The following is a 15,611-nucleotide window of genomic DNA, read 5'->3' on the forward strand; positions in this document are numbered from 1 at the left end:
GCCAAGTATAGTGCAGGGACACTGACGGGACGGTTTTTCGTCCTAGGACGAAAAGATTGTCTCCTACACGAGGTTGGACGAAAACCAGGACAGAAATTCGTCCCAGGACGAACAACGGAATTTCCGTCCATCCCTTACCGTCCATCGTCCGAGACCTCCTGAGGCGACGGTTTTTTCGTCCGACTGGACGAAAACCGTTCTGTCCATTAGTCCCGGGACGAATTTTCGTCCAGGTTTTCATCCAACCTCGCGTACGGGACGATTTTTTCATCCTGGGATGAAAAAACCATCCCATCCCCGTCCCTGCACTGATTCCAGATGTCAGCAGGGATGATCTTCGTCCCGCCCGCCCCCGTCCCTGCACTGATTCCAGATGTCAGACGGGACGATCTTCGTCCCGTCCGTCCCCGTCCCTGCACTGATTCCAGATGTCAGACGGGACGATCTTCGTCCCGTCCGTCCCCGTCCCTGCACTGATTCCAGATGTCAGCCGGGATGATCTTCGTCCCATCCGTCCCCGTCCCTGCACTGATTCCAGATGTCAGACGGGACGATCCTCGTCCCGTCCGTCCCCATCCCTGCACTGATTCTAGATGTCAGCCGGGACGATCTTCGTCCCATCCGTCCCCGTCCCTGCACTGATTCCAGATGTCAGACGCAACGATCTTCGTCCCATCCGTCCCCGTCCCTGCACTGATTCCAGATGTCAGACGCAACGATCTTCGTCCTGTCCAGTCCATTATGTACATCCCGGACGATTTGGTAATATACTGCCATGCATTCTCCCCCACAAAAACATCAATAAATAAAAATCAAGCTCTTTTGATCTCTTAATTTCCACAGAATGAGTTGCAAACTTGCCCTTAAGGGGGATTTCTTCTCTTTCTCTATGAACTGAAACAGTATATGTATAACTCAGAGAAAGCCAGTATAGAACTCAGGCTTACATTAGAACCTTCCGGAGTGCTCCAGAGACTCTCTCTCCTTCTCCCTCTCCGTTCCTACAAAGCTACGAGCAAAACCCTTGCAACCCATTTCGCAAAATTCGATTTTGGAGCCGAAGCTCGTCGGAATGGCGATCATCTCCGAGGTAGAGGAAGAGGGTACCAAGCGGAACGCGACGACGTCGGGCGGATCTGAAGCGTCGCCATTGGAGGCGATCCTGCAGCCCATACTCTCGAGGAAGGGGGCAAAGGGCCTTCTGGAGCTCGTCGCAGACTTCCTCAGCCGGAAATCGGATTGCTTCAAATCTGAATCCAGCTACAAGGATCTAGTCGCTGTTCTTACCGCAGCTAAGGCTAAGGCTTCGAAGGAATCTGCTTCGGAGAAGAGGGCACCGTCTTCTTCGACTTCCGCCCCAGTTTCGGCACCGATTTCCGCTCAGACGTCGTCGTCTGGAGGAAAAGATGGTACTGTTTTGCAAGAAAAGGGCGATGGCAAAACCGCAGTGGAGAAAGATTCAGACGCCGGCACTTCGAATGTGAGAGGTAACTGTTGGTCTGCATTTGTTGGTCGAATCTTGATTTTTTTTTCTGTGGCTTTGTTTCTTGATTTCGCTCACTGGTTCGTCGTTCATTGATTCTTGTGATTGGAATCGTTTTTATTCTACTGTTTTTATGTTCTTGAAGCTTAATGTTTGAGCTTGGAATTCGTAGATTCTGGTATAACTACGCTGATGTCTTTAAAGTTAATGGAAGAATGGAAATATGTTATTTGTTTTGAAAGTTTCATTTTGTATTTCATTTTCAATCTGCATCTCTTTCGCCTCTTCTTCTTGTACTCCGACATCCAGCTGGTTAGTATTTTTTTAGTGTTCTAGTAGGGAAAACATGGCTTCTCTTCGATTAATTACAAGGGACACTGATTAAATGCCTTGTTATTTCTTCCGTTTTTTAAACAGCACAAAACTTTTGGATGATGTAAATCTTGAAGGAAATCAATGGTATTCCATATAGAAAGATGTGGAAACTTTCAAAATATCCAGATTGTATGACAGAGAGGAAGAGATGGCAGAGAGGGAATGGGGTAGATGTAATAATGTGGATAGATCAGAGATCCCAAGGATCAAGCTTTCCCCTCTTCTTGATTGCAGGCCTGCTCCGGCTCCCCGGCCTCCAATTGTAGTCTGCAACTGATTCTTGAAGTCAGATATTCAATACCCCTCCTCCTGGCTTGTGCTTTATTTATACCCTCCCGGATCTTCTCATTGACCGAGCCTTCTTTTCCTTCTTTGGTAATTCTTTTAAAAGAAGTGGTTCGTATCAATACTCTCTTTGTGCAGATGAATCTTGTAATCAAGCTTGCAGTGAGGGAAAGAATTCTGGAAGCGTTCTGCTTGTTCCCATTAGCTTCGTATGTTGGAAGATTTTGCCATTTTAGTTATACCTCTTGCCCCTGGGATGTGTTCTGAACTTGGAGACTGTCATCTTGAGTAACCTGCCATTCCCATTCAGAAGTTAGAAAAGAAGGGAGAGGTTGCAAAAAAAATTTAGGTCCTAAGGACTTTTTAAGTTGTGATCCATGGAAAACTGGATGAAAAGTGGAATTGGGAGTCTAAGGGGCCAAAATATTTAACAGACTGGGTAGGGTTAATAATTGAACGGAATTCTTGGTGTGTCACATCATCTGCAGCTTCGTCGGTGCTCATTTTTTTTTAAGAAAGGTGTTCATGAATTCACATGTCTTTAGTTTTGCAAAAAATTAGATGGATACTTTTATTTTTAAAAAAGTGAAAGGATACATACTTTAAGGAGAATGTCGTTTTCACTATCCTTCTAAAGGTTCCATAATTTTTCTATGTTTCATTTTTATCTCCGCATTTTGATTTTGATTTTGCTTCATGTTCAGCTCCAAATTCTGGGAATGGTCTGGATTTGGACGAGTACTCCTGGACTCAAACTTTGCAAGAAGTCACTGTCAACATTCCCGTTCCCGCGGGCACAAAATCAAGATTTATTGTCTATGACATAAAGAAGAACCATCTAAAGGTTGGCCTGAAAGGACAGCCCCCAATAATCGATGTAAGAGGTTTCTCTTGACCATGTCCCCACTTTTACTGCTCTTCAAGTTTACTTACTGTATAACTTTTAGGGCGTTCTTCACAAACCAGTGAGGCCAGATGACTGCTTCTGGAGCATCGGTGGGCATCCTAGTTCTATTATTCTTTTTTTATAGTTTTTGAAGCGATGAAACTTGGTTTGATAATTGATGGATGCGTGAACAGAGGATGGGAGAGCGATTTCTGTGCTCCTGACCAAACAAAATCAGATGGAATGGTGGAAGTGTGTCACTGTGGGTGAGCCAGAAGTTGATACCCAGAAAGTAGAGCCAGAATCCAGCAAGCTCTCAGATTTGGACCCTGAAACCCGCCAGACTGTGGAGAAAATGATGGTCAGTGTTTTCATATTCACGTAAATATTATAACATCAAACTTGAATAATCTTCAAAAATAATCGAACATCAATAATAGAGATAGAGATATAGGTAGAACTTTATGAACTTAAGCTTATTCCCTTTAAAATAAAATCAAACATGAATAATATTATAGCATCTCTGGAAGGTTTATGAACTTTGTCTTATTTCCTTCGTACCTGTTTATGATGGTTGGATATTTTATTTTCAATTAGAATCAAATATAGATTTATTTAGAAGTACTGATTAAATATATCTCTATAGATATCGTTTGATACAAACATCTACTCAATCACTGAAATATGACCTTCTTATTTAATTGCTGAATTTTGCCGAAAATTTAGTTACACAAATTTATGTCCTCACTGAAACCTCCATCTATTTGATCAATCTATCTGCAGTTTACCAATGAAGGTATCGGCCCACCTTTAGGATTTTTCGTACATTTAAGTGACAGCTGGTCATCTTCATCTGGAGGATTATGAACTTTGGGTTGCTTCCTCTCTATCATTGTGACGGCTTTTTTTCATCAAATTATACATACATAAAGTGGTTTAGTTATTTCAACATTGATATCCATTCAGTTAAACATCTACTCAATCAGGGAGATCCCCACTTGTATGTTTGCATGCTAAACTTTCCTGATAATTAATGACGTCATCGTGAAGATATACGCAATCTACCAATGAAGTAATATGCTTGGTGTTACGATATTTCTTTTTCAAATTAAGGCGATTTCTCACAATCATCACCTGGAGTACTTTGCTTATTCCCCCTCTCTACTTATGGCAGTTTGATCAGAGGCAGAAGTCGATGGGCCTGCCCACTTCGGACGAGGTTCAGAAACAGGAGATTTTGAAGAAGTTCATGGCAGAGGTTTTATTTCTCTGAATCAAACCCTAACTCAAACCCTAAAAATCTGTATTTTGCTGACCGGTGGTGTTTTGGGTTTTTTTTCTTTGTTGCAGCACCCTGAGATGGACTTCTCCCGGGCCAAGCTCGCATGAAAAACCCCTTTGAAAGAGTCTCTATGCCTTTTTCAGTTTCTTGGTCACCAGACATTTATCAAAGAACAAAACATAGTTTGGGGTTGAGTGGATATGAATGTCTCTTCTTCTTGGTGCCCAAGATTTTGACCATTGGGGTATTTTTTTTTCTATGATCCTTTTGTTTCCTTTTTTTAAAATTCCTTTGCGTAGATTGGTGAGAATAAAGTAGAATTAGGCATGACCCTAGTCTGGTTCTTTAGGGTTGGTTGATAGAACCCTAGCTTGACCAACCTTCTGACCTGTTTGCTTGACTGTGTTGGCTTAGTTAATTTATTAGGAGTGTAATTTTCAAATAAAAAAAATTTATTAGGAGTGTCTAGTCATACCAATGTTAGGTGTATTTAAGTAGACCCATGGGGCGGCTGGGTAACATGATAGATTGAAGAAAAGAATTTGAGAAAAGGAAAATCTTAGGCAAGGGAAGAGAAAAATAACAGGACAGTGAGTTAATCATCAAGTGAAGGGGAGAGGGCATGTCTCCTTCTTGTTATGTAGGTAGAGAAACGGATGAAAGTTATACTAGGGAAAGGTTGATGAATGGAATTTTTGTCAAAATTTATGGGCATGAGTCTTGGAAGATCAAGAAGACAATGTAGGAAAGCTGTTGAAAATACCCATTGAAATTAGCTAAAGCAACACAAATGAACAAGAGAGAGAAATTAGATGCGATGGCTTGTGTCTTTGAATGCGTGAGGAAGAAAAAATTAACTATTATTATAAATGGCCAATGTCAATTTCTCACAAAAATAAAGCTCCAATAAGACATACTTTCTTGTATAAGAACTTATGAAGTTCTTTATAAATATAACAATAGAAAGCAAACCAGTAGTAGCACTTTGGATGGGAACATGCAAAAACAATTTTCAAACGATGAGACTCGAGTATTTGAAAACTAAAACAAGTGGAAGATGTCCATATTTAGTCTCCTGAAATTTTTATATTGGTTGAGAGGATGCTTTGATTCTTAAATATCATTATTCTAAAAATATCATGATGAGTTCAGTCATTTTACCCTATGATGTGATTCACATAAAACTAGCATTAGGTGTTTGAAAACTAAAATAATAGGAAGATGTTCATATTAAGTCTCCTGAGAGTTTTATATCGGTTGAGAGGATGCTTTGATGCTTAAATATCATTATTATAAAAATATCATGATTACTTTAGTGATTTGACTTCAGGATATGATTCACATAAAATTAGCATTAGGTACGTTAAAATAATATCTTATTATCACTTGATTACGAACACAAACTTTGAAGTCGCAGGCCTAAAATTTTCAACTGGATTTTTTTTTCTGAGGGCTTAGCTCTTGAGTTTCCTAACTTTTTAAAAATGACGGAAATTATAGCAAGCTAATTTCTAGCTTTAGATCACAGACTGTTGTTTCACCTGGATTTTATAATAATATGAACTTTTGTTTCTTATTTATCTGCCTAAATGTACTGTTTATCTGATCTATAATGCAGTAGCATCAGTCAATGTTATATGCTTACTTGGTGTGACAATAAAATAAATTTGTCCCACTTGTATCCATAAAGTATCAGTTACTGCGTAGAATTTTTACCCTTTTTTGAAGACATACTCCCATATAAGTTATGCTTCGGCACTTCATATCACCACACATAAATTAAGGTAGTTTAGGTATAATATTAGTTAAAACTGATTACTCTATGTAATGTAGTTGAAGTGTATCCTACCTCATTCACCCTTTATCTAAGCAAAAAACACCCAAAATTTTTGGACGATAACAAAGTATACATCATAGAAGCCATATTATGTATAAAATAAGTATAATGGGTTAAATTCAGTTTAAAGGTTTCCATTATTTTGATTATGAGATTTAAAGGAGAAAATGAAAAATAGTATGACCAATACGAAATGATTTAGGGCTCTTCATTTATAAAATTTTAGCATGAATGACGAATGCAAGCTTTCCTAAGTTATGCTTTAAAATTTTGACTTAATATAATTTAAACAATATATCATCACAATACATGTAATCATTTAAGAGGATACAGAAGTATATTATTTAATATTTTTACACTATATTTTCACAATTTTTTTCTTGAACTTGTGACAAAGCATTCATTCTATAGGCACAGACCGCATGTTTGTCCGCAATGTTTTCTCTTTCTATACACCTATATTAATTTTATTTTAAGAAAAATAGAATTTTTCTTAGACGATCAGAATATATTATGTGATACAATAAATTGCTGAGTTGAGCTTCTAAGTAGATCCACACAATGAAAATTGTGTATCAAATGAATGAAATACACTTTATAGATTATGAATGGTGCATTATGATTTTGTATTTAAATTTTGAATGTAATCACATTTTATCAATTTCCAATAGTCGCATCTAAAGTAAATATCCATTCTCCAGATAATTTCAATGCCTTTAATGGATCCAGTAGATGATTTATTCCGATACCATGCCTAATAATCTCATGGGGACGGAAATCCTTTAGTGGAGGTTCCAGAAACAAAGCTCGGTTCCTAAAACCTAGATTGGGGTCAAATGAAACTCATTATAGTACCACGGGACCCTATACAAGACTTAACCACCTCTGGTCCCTATACAAGGCTTAAATGCCTCTGATTTTCCCTTCAAAGCCTAATAAAATGGTTTTTACCGAAGCCAATTAAAATAGGTTTTCATAAATATATTACTTTCAGAAGCATTTGTTAATGAGTGGATTAGAAAGTACAAGGTTGCTAAGAGTATCCCAATATTTGTGGGAGAAGCCATTTGATTTCCCCTTCCCTCTTTAATCTTCTTGAAATAGGACTGGGTACACAAACAATGGACTATAGAGGTATTTTTATGACCAAGAATCTTCAACTGCACCAAAATTTGTGTATTCCATTGTTTCCTCATCAAATAAAACCCAACATCTTATATTTTAAAAAAATGATTTCACAAGTTGCATTCAGTCTAACGATGGAAATATATGTGGCCAGCAAGCCAATCACACATTCCATGTCTCGTTCCTTGTTCATTAATGGAACATATTCATTATAGTGCACATGTGATGCTTATAATGAAGTCCTTGAATACATGATCGGACTTAGTGAATTATGATGAGATTGTAATACGGAGATCACTAGTCTTTAAGCATGTGTTCTAAATATTCATATTCAAAGGATACTCGAGAAGGACATCAAAATATCTAGATAGAATAACACTATCTAGCCTCACTCATATGAAAAGTATGGCCGGTCCCGTAGACATTAGTGTGGAAACACTAAGGATAGATAGTGGGTGCTCTTTAGTGGAAAGAGTCCACTGAATTGATCCGTACAAATCCCTGAATGGTATTATACCAAACTGTCAATCAGGTAGATTTACATCACGGTTGTGTAAGTCATCCTTAGACCTGAGACAGCAAAGATGTATTGTGGATGGACAGTTTTACTTTGACTATGATATACGAGTCTCTAATCATGGGATTTTAAACAATTTTAGTTCAGGTGCATCAAGAAGTTCACAAAGATGATTGAGTGGTCAAGATGCGATCGTCCAATCTCGGTATAAGAGGTGACTGCTCAAGGAAGACGATGAGATGAAGTCCTTGGCCAGGGCAGTAAAATATTGGAGAAGAGTTCTCCGATGATTTCTAAATGCATCTGTACTAACTCGGATGACCAATTTTTAGGGTTTGATAGTTAACCATACGCTAAGCCATCCTAGGGGCGTCAAGTGGATGCGGGACTATATGTACAAGGTAACTGAAGCCAAACAAGTTCCATGAGCGAGTCGATACACACTCCTCTGTATCTTCTAGAGCACGAGGTGTAGCTTGGCACCCCACGTGTTGGAGACTCAACCTATCGATTGGATTAAATCGATACGACATTAATTAATCTATATGATGATATAGTTTATTAATTTAGAAGGCCAATAAAGGTTATTGGGTCGCTCGAGTCGTTAATAGACTGATACATGGGCCTAGAGGGTCACACGCAAATGGTCTTTTGGACGTCAAAAGACATACTTAGGTTTTTATGAAAAATACCCACTTAGTATAAATTGGAGAAGGCACTGAACAAAATTTACCCAGGCCAGAATTGTTCAGGGGCCTTCCCGTTCTTCTCCCTTCTCCCCATGACTCCTCTCCACTCCTGATGCGATCGCAATGGTGTAACGACGGCGACGAAGATTGAACAGAGCTCGTCAACAAGGAGGAGGAGATCCAACGTGTTGAGGATCGCGTGGATATTTCTAGAGGATGCACACTTGAGCAGCTCGACTCGTCTTGCTCCGCAATCCAAGAAATCACGGATGCGATCCATGCAAAGGTACTTCGTTTCAATGATTGTAATGATGTCATTTGACTCTGTTTAAGTCTTCCACAACTAAATGTTTGATTTCTTCATCCATATGTAGGCATGTAGAACCCAACATCTATAACCTTCTTTGTCTCCTTAGTTGTCAATCTTTTCATTCACCTCACAAAATATTTCACAAATTCCATCAAATCTGGCCTAAAATATAGGTTAAAAAACTTAGAGCCAGTGAAGACTACAAACTTATAAAACTTAACTTTAATCTAGTCTACTTGATGATAAAATAGGTTAACCAATCCCCCCAATATATCCAAAACCTCCCAACTTGAATAGTGTTTATTCACTTACTCGATCAAATCTGGCCTAAACTAGAGGTTAAAAAGCTCAGAGCCAATGGAGACTAAAAATTTATAAAACTAAACTTAATCTATTCTACTTTCCGAGAAAACATGTCCAATGGAAAAACATGTCAGCAAGCCAATCACACATTCCATATATTGTTCCATGTTTATTGATATAACATATTCAGTATAGTGAATATGTGATGCTTATAATGAAGTACATGAATACATGATCGGACTTAATGAATTATGATGAGTTTATAATACGGAGATCACTAGGCTTTAAGTATGTGTTCTATATATTCATATTCAAAGAATACTTGAGAAGGACATCAACGTCTCCAGATAGAATAGTACTATAATCATCACTCATATGATGATTATGGCGGTCCCGTAGTCGTTTGTGTGGACACACAAAGGATAGATAGCGGTGCCCTTTAGTGAAAAGAGTACATTAAGGGGCCTCCCACTTCTTCTCCGTTCTCCCCTTAGCTCATATCCACTCTCGATGTGATCAGGATGGCATAACCACGATGGCGGAGAGGAGAGTGAACAGAGCTCATCAAGGCAAAGAGGGAGATTTGACATGCAATGGATGTGTGGCTATGTCTAGAGGCTGCACACATGAGCATCTCAACTCGTCTTGCTCGAGGATCCAAGAAATCACAAATGCAATCCGTGCACATGTGATTCATTTTAATATTTTGTTGACGCCCTCATGATTCCATTAAGTACTTCGTAGTGAATCCTTTTGAGTTCTTCATCTAAATCGAGGCATTAGAACCCAACAATGTCAACCAACCCACCTCAAAATAAACAAAAAACCTCCCAGCTTGAGTTGTATTTATTCACCAACTCCATGAAATCTGGCCGAAACTATAGATTAAAAAAGCTCAGAGCAAGTGAAGAGTACAAAAATTAAAAAACCCGAATTTCATATATCCTACTTTGTGAGATAACATGTTAACCAACTTAAATGCACAAAACATCCAAGCTTGAGTAACACTTATTCACCAACTCAATTAGATGTGTACTAAACTATAGGTTACAGTTAGACATGGTTATTCTGTTCTGTTCTTTTTAAATGAAAAAAAAAAATTGCACAAAAGAACTGCACAGGGCCTTGTTCTTTGTTCTGTTATTTTTCTTTTTTAAAAACTAACAAAATTCGCACATTCGCACAAAACTAGAACAAAATTCGCACAAAGCGAACAAAAGAACCGCACACGGGTCCGTGTTATTTCTGTTCGAATTCATTTTTGTTCTGTTCGGAAAACCGAACAGAACGAACAATTTGCACAAATTCGCACAAAAAGAACATAACGACCATGTCTAAGTTTTGTGCGAATGTGCGAATTTGTTCGAATTGTTTGTTCTGTTCTTTTTGTGCGAATTTGTGCGAATTTGTGCGAATCGTTCATTCTGTTCAGTTTTCGAACATAACAAAAACGAATTCAAACAGAACATCGCACAGACCCTTGTGCGGTTCTTTTGTTCGCTTTGTGCGATTTTTTTTCTAGTTTTGTGCGAATGTGCGAATGTGCGAATTTTGTTTGTTTTTGAAAAAAAAAACAAAACAAACAACAAGGCCCTGTGCGGTTCCTTTGAGGAAATTTTTGTTCGTTTCAAACAGTCTACTTGAGTAACATTTATTCACCAAAAACAAAAACAAAAACAGAACAGTCTACTTGAGTAACAAAAACAAAACTAACAGAACAGAACAAGCAGTCTACTTGAGTAACATTTATTCACCAACTCAATTAAATGTGGACTAAACTATAGCTTACAAAACAAAACCTCTATGCTAGAATAGTGTACGTTCCTAGAGAGATAAGAAAGAAAAACTCTCTCCTTCCCCCCCACATCCTTCCTTCCTTCCTCCAATGGCGCTGACTCCTCCCAACTCCCTCCCTCCCCACTCCCTCCCCCTCCTCTCCAAAACCCACCAACCCCCTTCTTCCCTTCCCACCCCCCACCACCTTCTCAACGCTCGCTTCACCCCCACAGCCGCGCTCCACCACCCCCCTCCAAAACCCACCTCCCCTTCTTCTCCAAACCCCGGCCTTCTCTTCCGCCAGAAACTCCTCTACTTGGAAGAAACTCTGGGAATCGACTCCTCAGAAGCCCTCTCGAGAAACCCACATCTCCGTTCCTTCCCCCTCTCTTCTCTCCACTCTCTCGCGGCTTTCCTCTCCTCCATGGGCCTCCCTTCGACCCATTCTGGCGCCGGAAGAGTCCTCTCCAGACACCCAGAACTTCTAACTTGCGACCCACAAACCCATCTTCTCCCCGTCTTCCGATTCCTTCTTGGCCCGGTGGGTCTCCCCAGAAAGGATCTTCCCTTAGCCGTTCTCCGCTGCCCTCGTCTCCTCGTCTCCAGCGTCGATTCCCAGCTCCGCCCTGCTCTCCTCTTCCTCCGCCAACTGGGTTTCGTCGGAAACCACCGAATTTCCTGTAGAACCACTCTTCTGCTCGTTTCCAGCGTCGAAGGCACGCTAATTCCCAAGCTTGAGTACATTCAAAATCTGGGTTTTTCCAGAAGAGAAGCGGCGAAGATGGTGCTGAGATCTCCCGGGCTGTTTACTTTCAGTATAGAGAGGAATTTCCGCCCCAAGGTGGCTTATTTGGTTGAGGATATGAGAAGGGAGATTGCGGAATTGAAGGATTTTCCGCAGTATTTTTCGTTCAGTCTTGAGGGGAAGATCAAGCCGAGGCACCGGCGATTGGTGGAGAATGGGTTTGGGGATATGCCTCTTGCCGACATGCTCAAGGTCAGCGATGGGGAGTTTAATGACAGGCTTGTTGAGATGCGGCTTAGATTGTTGGATGAAAGACTCTGAAAATCATGGGATTTGATGGATTTTGTACAGGGCTGTACATAGTTTAATCGATTCTGCTCGGAGGATTCTTGCTAGTTCTTGATTCTTACGGGTGTAAAAAGTTCTTTGAGGCTTCAGTTCTTTGAGAAAAAGAAATATTTATTTGGATATTTATCTTGTGAATTATGTGCTGTGTTGGATTGGGTTTTGTTCTTTGCAAAGTGCCCAAGTCTGAGGATTATTGCTGATCTTTGATCTTCATCGCTGTTGCATTGATGTGAAGGAAGTTAGTGAGGATCAACTCGTCTATTGAAGGTAATCATTTTTTCTACTATGTATTGGTTTTGTTATTATTTGTATAATGATCAACTTGGAGGATTCTTGCTGCTATTGAGCAATTTTAATGAATTGAGTCTCCGGGAATTCAGAAATATCATCTTATCTCGAGATTTCATCCTTAATGGACTCTTGAATTTTGCCTTACGACAGACTTCAAAAGTTAAAAAAAAAAGGATAAATGAAAATTTCCAATGCACGACTGGCTGTTTTGTGATTGTGGGAGGTGAAAATAGCACATCATGTAGTAAACAGTACGACTTCCTCATGAATCGTTGTTTCCAGTTGTTTAGATATTGGATGGGCATTTGGTAGATTTTTATCAGGTTTTTAAAGTCAATTTCTAGTCCTTGGCATCATTTTCTTTTGAGTTTTTTTCTGACGGATTCTTTGTGCTGTCTTCCTTAGTTTCTTGATCTTTTTTTCCGGTTTATGTAAATACACACTTCAATCTATTTTTGGCCAAGTGGGGTACGAGCGTGTTTTGGTCAAAACATTATTTTGTCTTCATCGCCAAGACAACTATTTTTTTATGTTTTATCATTGCCGATAAATGTCAGAATCTTTCAAAAGCAATGGGTACATATATGTAGGATAGGTTGGAACAAAACTACTAATACTAGCTTAGAAGAAAATAAATTCCATTAAAACAACGGGATACAACTGTTCAGCATTAAGACACTGGATAATAAACAGTCTCATACGATATGTGATGAAGATATTTGACTTGTTTTCAAATATCCAATAACAAATACAGATGAACACTTTTAAGTGTCAATTAAACGCCCCAAAGTTCTGAAAGTTAAACCAATTTATTGCTTGATTTATACTGCTTGTTCTGACTAAACCGATATAATTTTTTTTTTCAATAAAAACCTTCAAAAGTTTGTGCGACCCAATCAACCGGAACATCTGTTTCGATTTGGAGAGCCAATCAGTGGCAGAGCGATGGAGCCAAAATATTGATGGTCAAACTTCCAATCGGGTGATGATGACACACGGCAGACCTGACTCGCTGTCGAAAACCAATAACAATCTGCTCTGTCACTTACAATTTGTCATCCATACTTAATTTTTGCCCATATGGACTTAGATATTGGATGCCGATATTGGGATAGATGCTCTATTGGACATCATCGTAAATTGGAAAATCCAATATCATTATGTCATTCTCCATCTTGATGTTGGCATCTGCCTTCATCTCAGGGGTTGGACGATGATATTGGATATCAGTCTCCAATGTCAATTTGTCCAATGCCTAAAACATACATGGAAGTATGCATTTAAGCATTAATAAATGTGAATTATATTAATTACTGTTAATTTAGTTAATTAATATTAAGTGGGTTGGAAGCATTGAGGAATACCTTAAGGTCAAACTCAATACGAAAATTTATTTGCCCAGCCAAGACTCAAAATTCAATAGATATCACGTGCTCTAAAAATCAAAGTTGACTGGTCAATCTTAATGTATAGATGGTCTCACAAGCAGTACTCTGCTTTCAATAAAGGTTCTAAGAAAGTAGTCATCTGCCTCTGCTCTAACCCATTCGACATCGGTCCACATAAACGATATCAGGCAAATCTTTGATATCCATTTGATATATGTCTGCCATCCAGTACTGGCATCTGAAATTGTCTCAATTTTATCCGAGTATCTGATTGTCTGATATCAGATATCAGCAGAAATCAGAAGTATGAACACTAATTCTGACCTTGAAACAGAAATGGAACAAAAATCATTATGCCTTCCACTCTGGTATGTCTTAGGTCACTGGTGATTCATTCTTAGTTTTCAACCGTGGTCCGTCCATTCAGTCATTTGTTCTTTCCGGCACTTTGGACATGAATGGAATGAAACAGCCAACTATGTGAAGAACAAGTGACTGAAAGAACAACTATGTCCACGAGCCTTAAACCAGAGTATTGGCTCCCACCCTCTCTCTCTTCCCAGATATATAAGCAGAGAGAGAGAGAGTGAATAAGTGGGAGAGAAGGAGAGATAAAGAGGACAGATTGTTTGATGTTCGAGGTTGATCAATAAAAGCTTTTGATTAATCAGAACTAAGATATCAGGATATGTCAAGTATATTGGACAATCAGGACTACCAGTTGAAGAATTTGTGCAACAAGTGAAGAAAATGATGAGAAAAATGAGGTAAGAAAAAGAGAGAATGTGAGAGAGAAAATAGGACCAGGTTACATAGAGATAGTGAGATACATCCAAATTATAACAGTAGACTTTGGACAGAGCTTCTCTCTCCTCCAAAATCCCTTTCCCAGGCTGATATCTCTGACAAATGATCACTGTTTTCGAGCTGAGATTAGTCTCAGATGATTCAAAAGGTCCTCTCATACTAAGGATTGAGTCCAATGGCGACTCCCTTGCATTTGACTCTGACACCGATACAGACCCTCTATCAGTGGCTAGTCTGAAACATCTTGATGCATATACAAGACCCTATTAAGACTACATCAATTGAATCAATAGTTTCTCATGATTCTAACCCTAATTTGTGACCTCTCTCAACTAATCACATATTATCTCCCTTGGTGGTAAGAAAAAAAAATCTAGTGATATTCAGACTTGTTGAACCTATGATCAGATCAAATTATATGGCATCAAAGCTAATCACACTTCAATGCCTATTTTAACTTCTTAAAATAAATCATATTCACTACTGTGCATATCAATGTTTATAACGAAGTCCTAGAACATATCCAGTGATAAGTGAATTATGATGTAGTGATCATGTATCTTCAAACATATATTCCAAACATCCCTATTCATAACATATTTCATAAGGACATCTAATATATGGCTCGAATAGGATTATCTGTGGCCCTCATATGATGAGTTTGACTTATGATGTAACCATCATTTCGTGGTTGATAAGGAGGTGTGATGGGTGCTCTTTAGAGAAACTTCATAGAACCCTTCAACATCAATCCCTTAATGGTTTTATATCCAAATTTTAACCACGTTGATCCATTAAATAATTGTGTAAGTGGTCCTAGACTTGAGACACCAAGGAAGTCTTTGAGATATAAAATTATGCTTGGCTCAGATGCAGCAACAATTCTACAATGATGTTTGAATTGTCAAGATGCAATTGTTTCCCTTGGTTTCAGAGTAAACATGCTCCACAAAGAAAGAGTTCTTAAATGATTTCCACAAAGACAGAGTTATTAGATGATTTCCACAAAGAAAGAGTTCTCATAGAGGCAATGGGGACATAAATATAAGATAGGTTGGAACAAAACTACTAATATTAGCTAAGAAGAAAATAAATCCATTAAAACAACGGAATACAACTGTTCTGCATTAAGATACTGGATATTATGTAGTCTCGTACAATTAA

General features: G+C 38.8%; 2 protein-coding genes across 2 annotated transcripts; both read left to right on the forward strand.

Annotated features, from left to right (window-relative positions):
* The first annotated feature begins 928 nt into the window (after positions 1–928).
* On the forward strand, positions 929–4,539 carry LOC144701731 (protein BOBBER 1-like). Its single transcript, XM_078573474.1, has 6 exons — positions 929–1,487; positions 2,848–3,020; positions 3,091–3,139; positions 3,224–3,390; positions 4,204–4,287; positions 4,380–4,539. The coding sequence occupies exons 1-6, from the start codon at positions 1,073–1,075 to the stop codon at positions 4,416–4,418; spliced, it is 927 nt and encodes a 308-aa protein (XP_078429600.1). The 5' UTR covers positions 929–1,072; the 3' UTR covers positions 4,419–4,539.
* A 6,393-nt stretch (positions 4,540–10,932) lies between these two features.
* Positions 10,933–12,099, forward strand: LOC144701732 (transcription termination factor MTEF1, chloroplastic-like). The gene has a single exon (XM_078573475.1). It carries the CDS (start codon positions 10,978–10,980, stop codon positions 11,932–11,934), a length of 957 nt encoding a protein of 318 aa, XP_078429601.1. The 5' UTR covers positions 10,933–10,977; the 3' UTR covers positions 11,935–12,099.
* Positions 12,100–15,611: the final 3,512 nt, after the last annotated feature.

This window comes from Wolffia australiana, chromosome 4 (assembly GCF_029677425.1).
Source record: "Wolffia australiana isolate 7733 chromosome 4, ASM2967742v1".
Lineage (NCBI taxonomy): Eukaryota > Viridiplantae > Streptophyta > Magnoliopsida > Alismatales > Araceae > Wolffia > Wolffia australiana.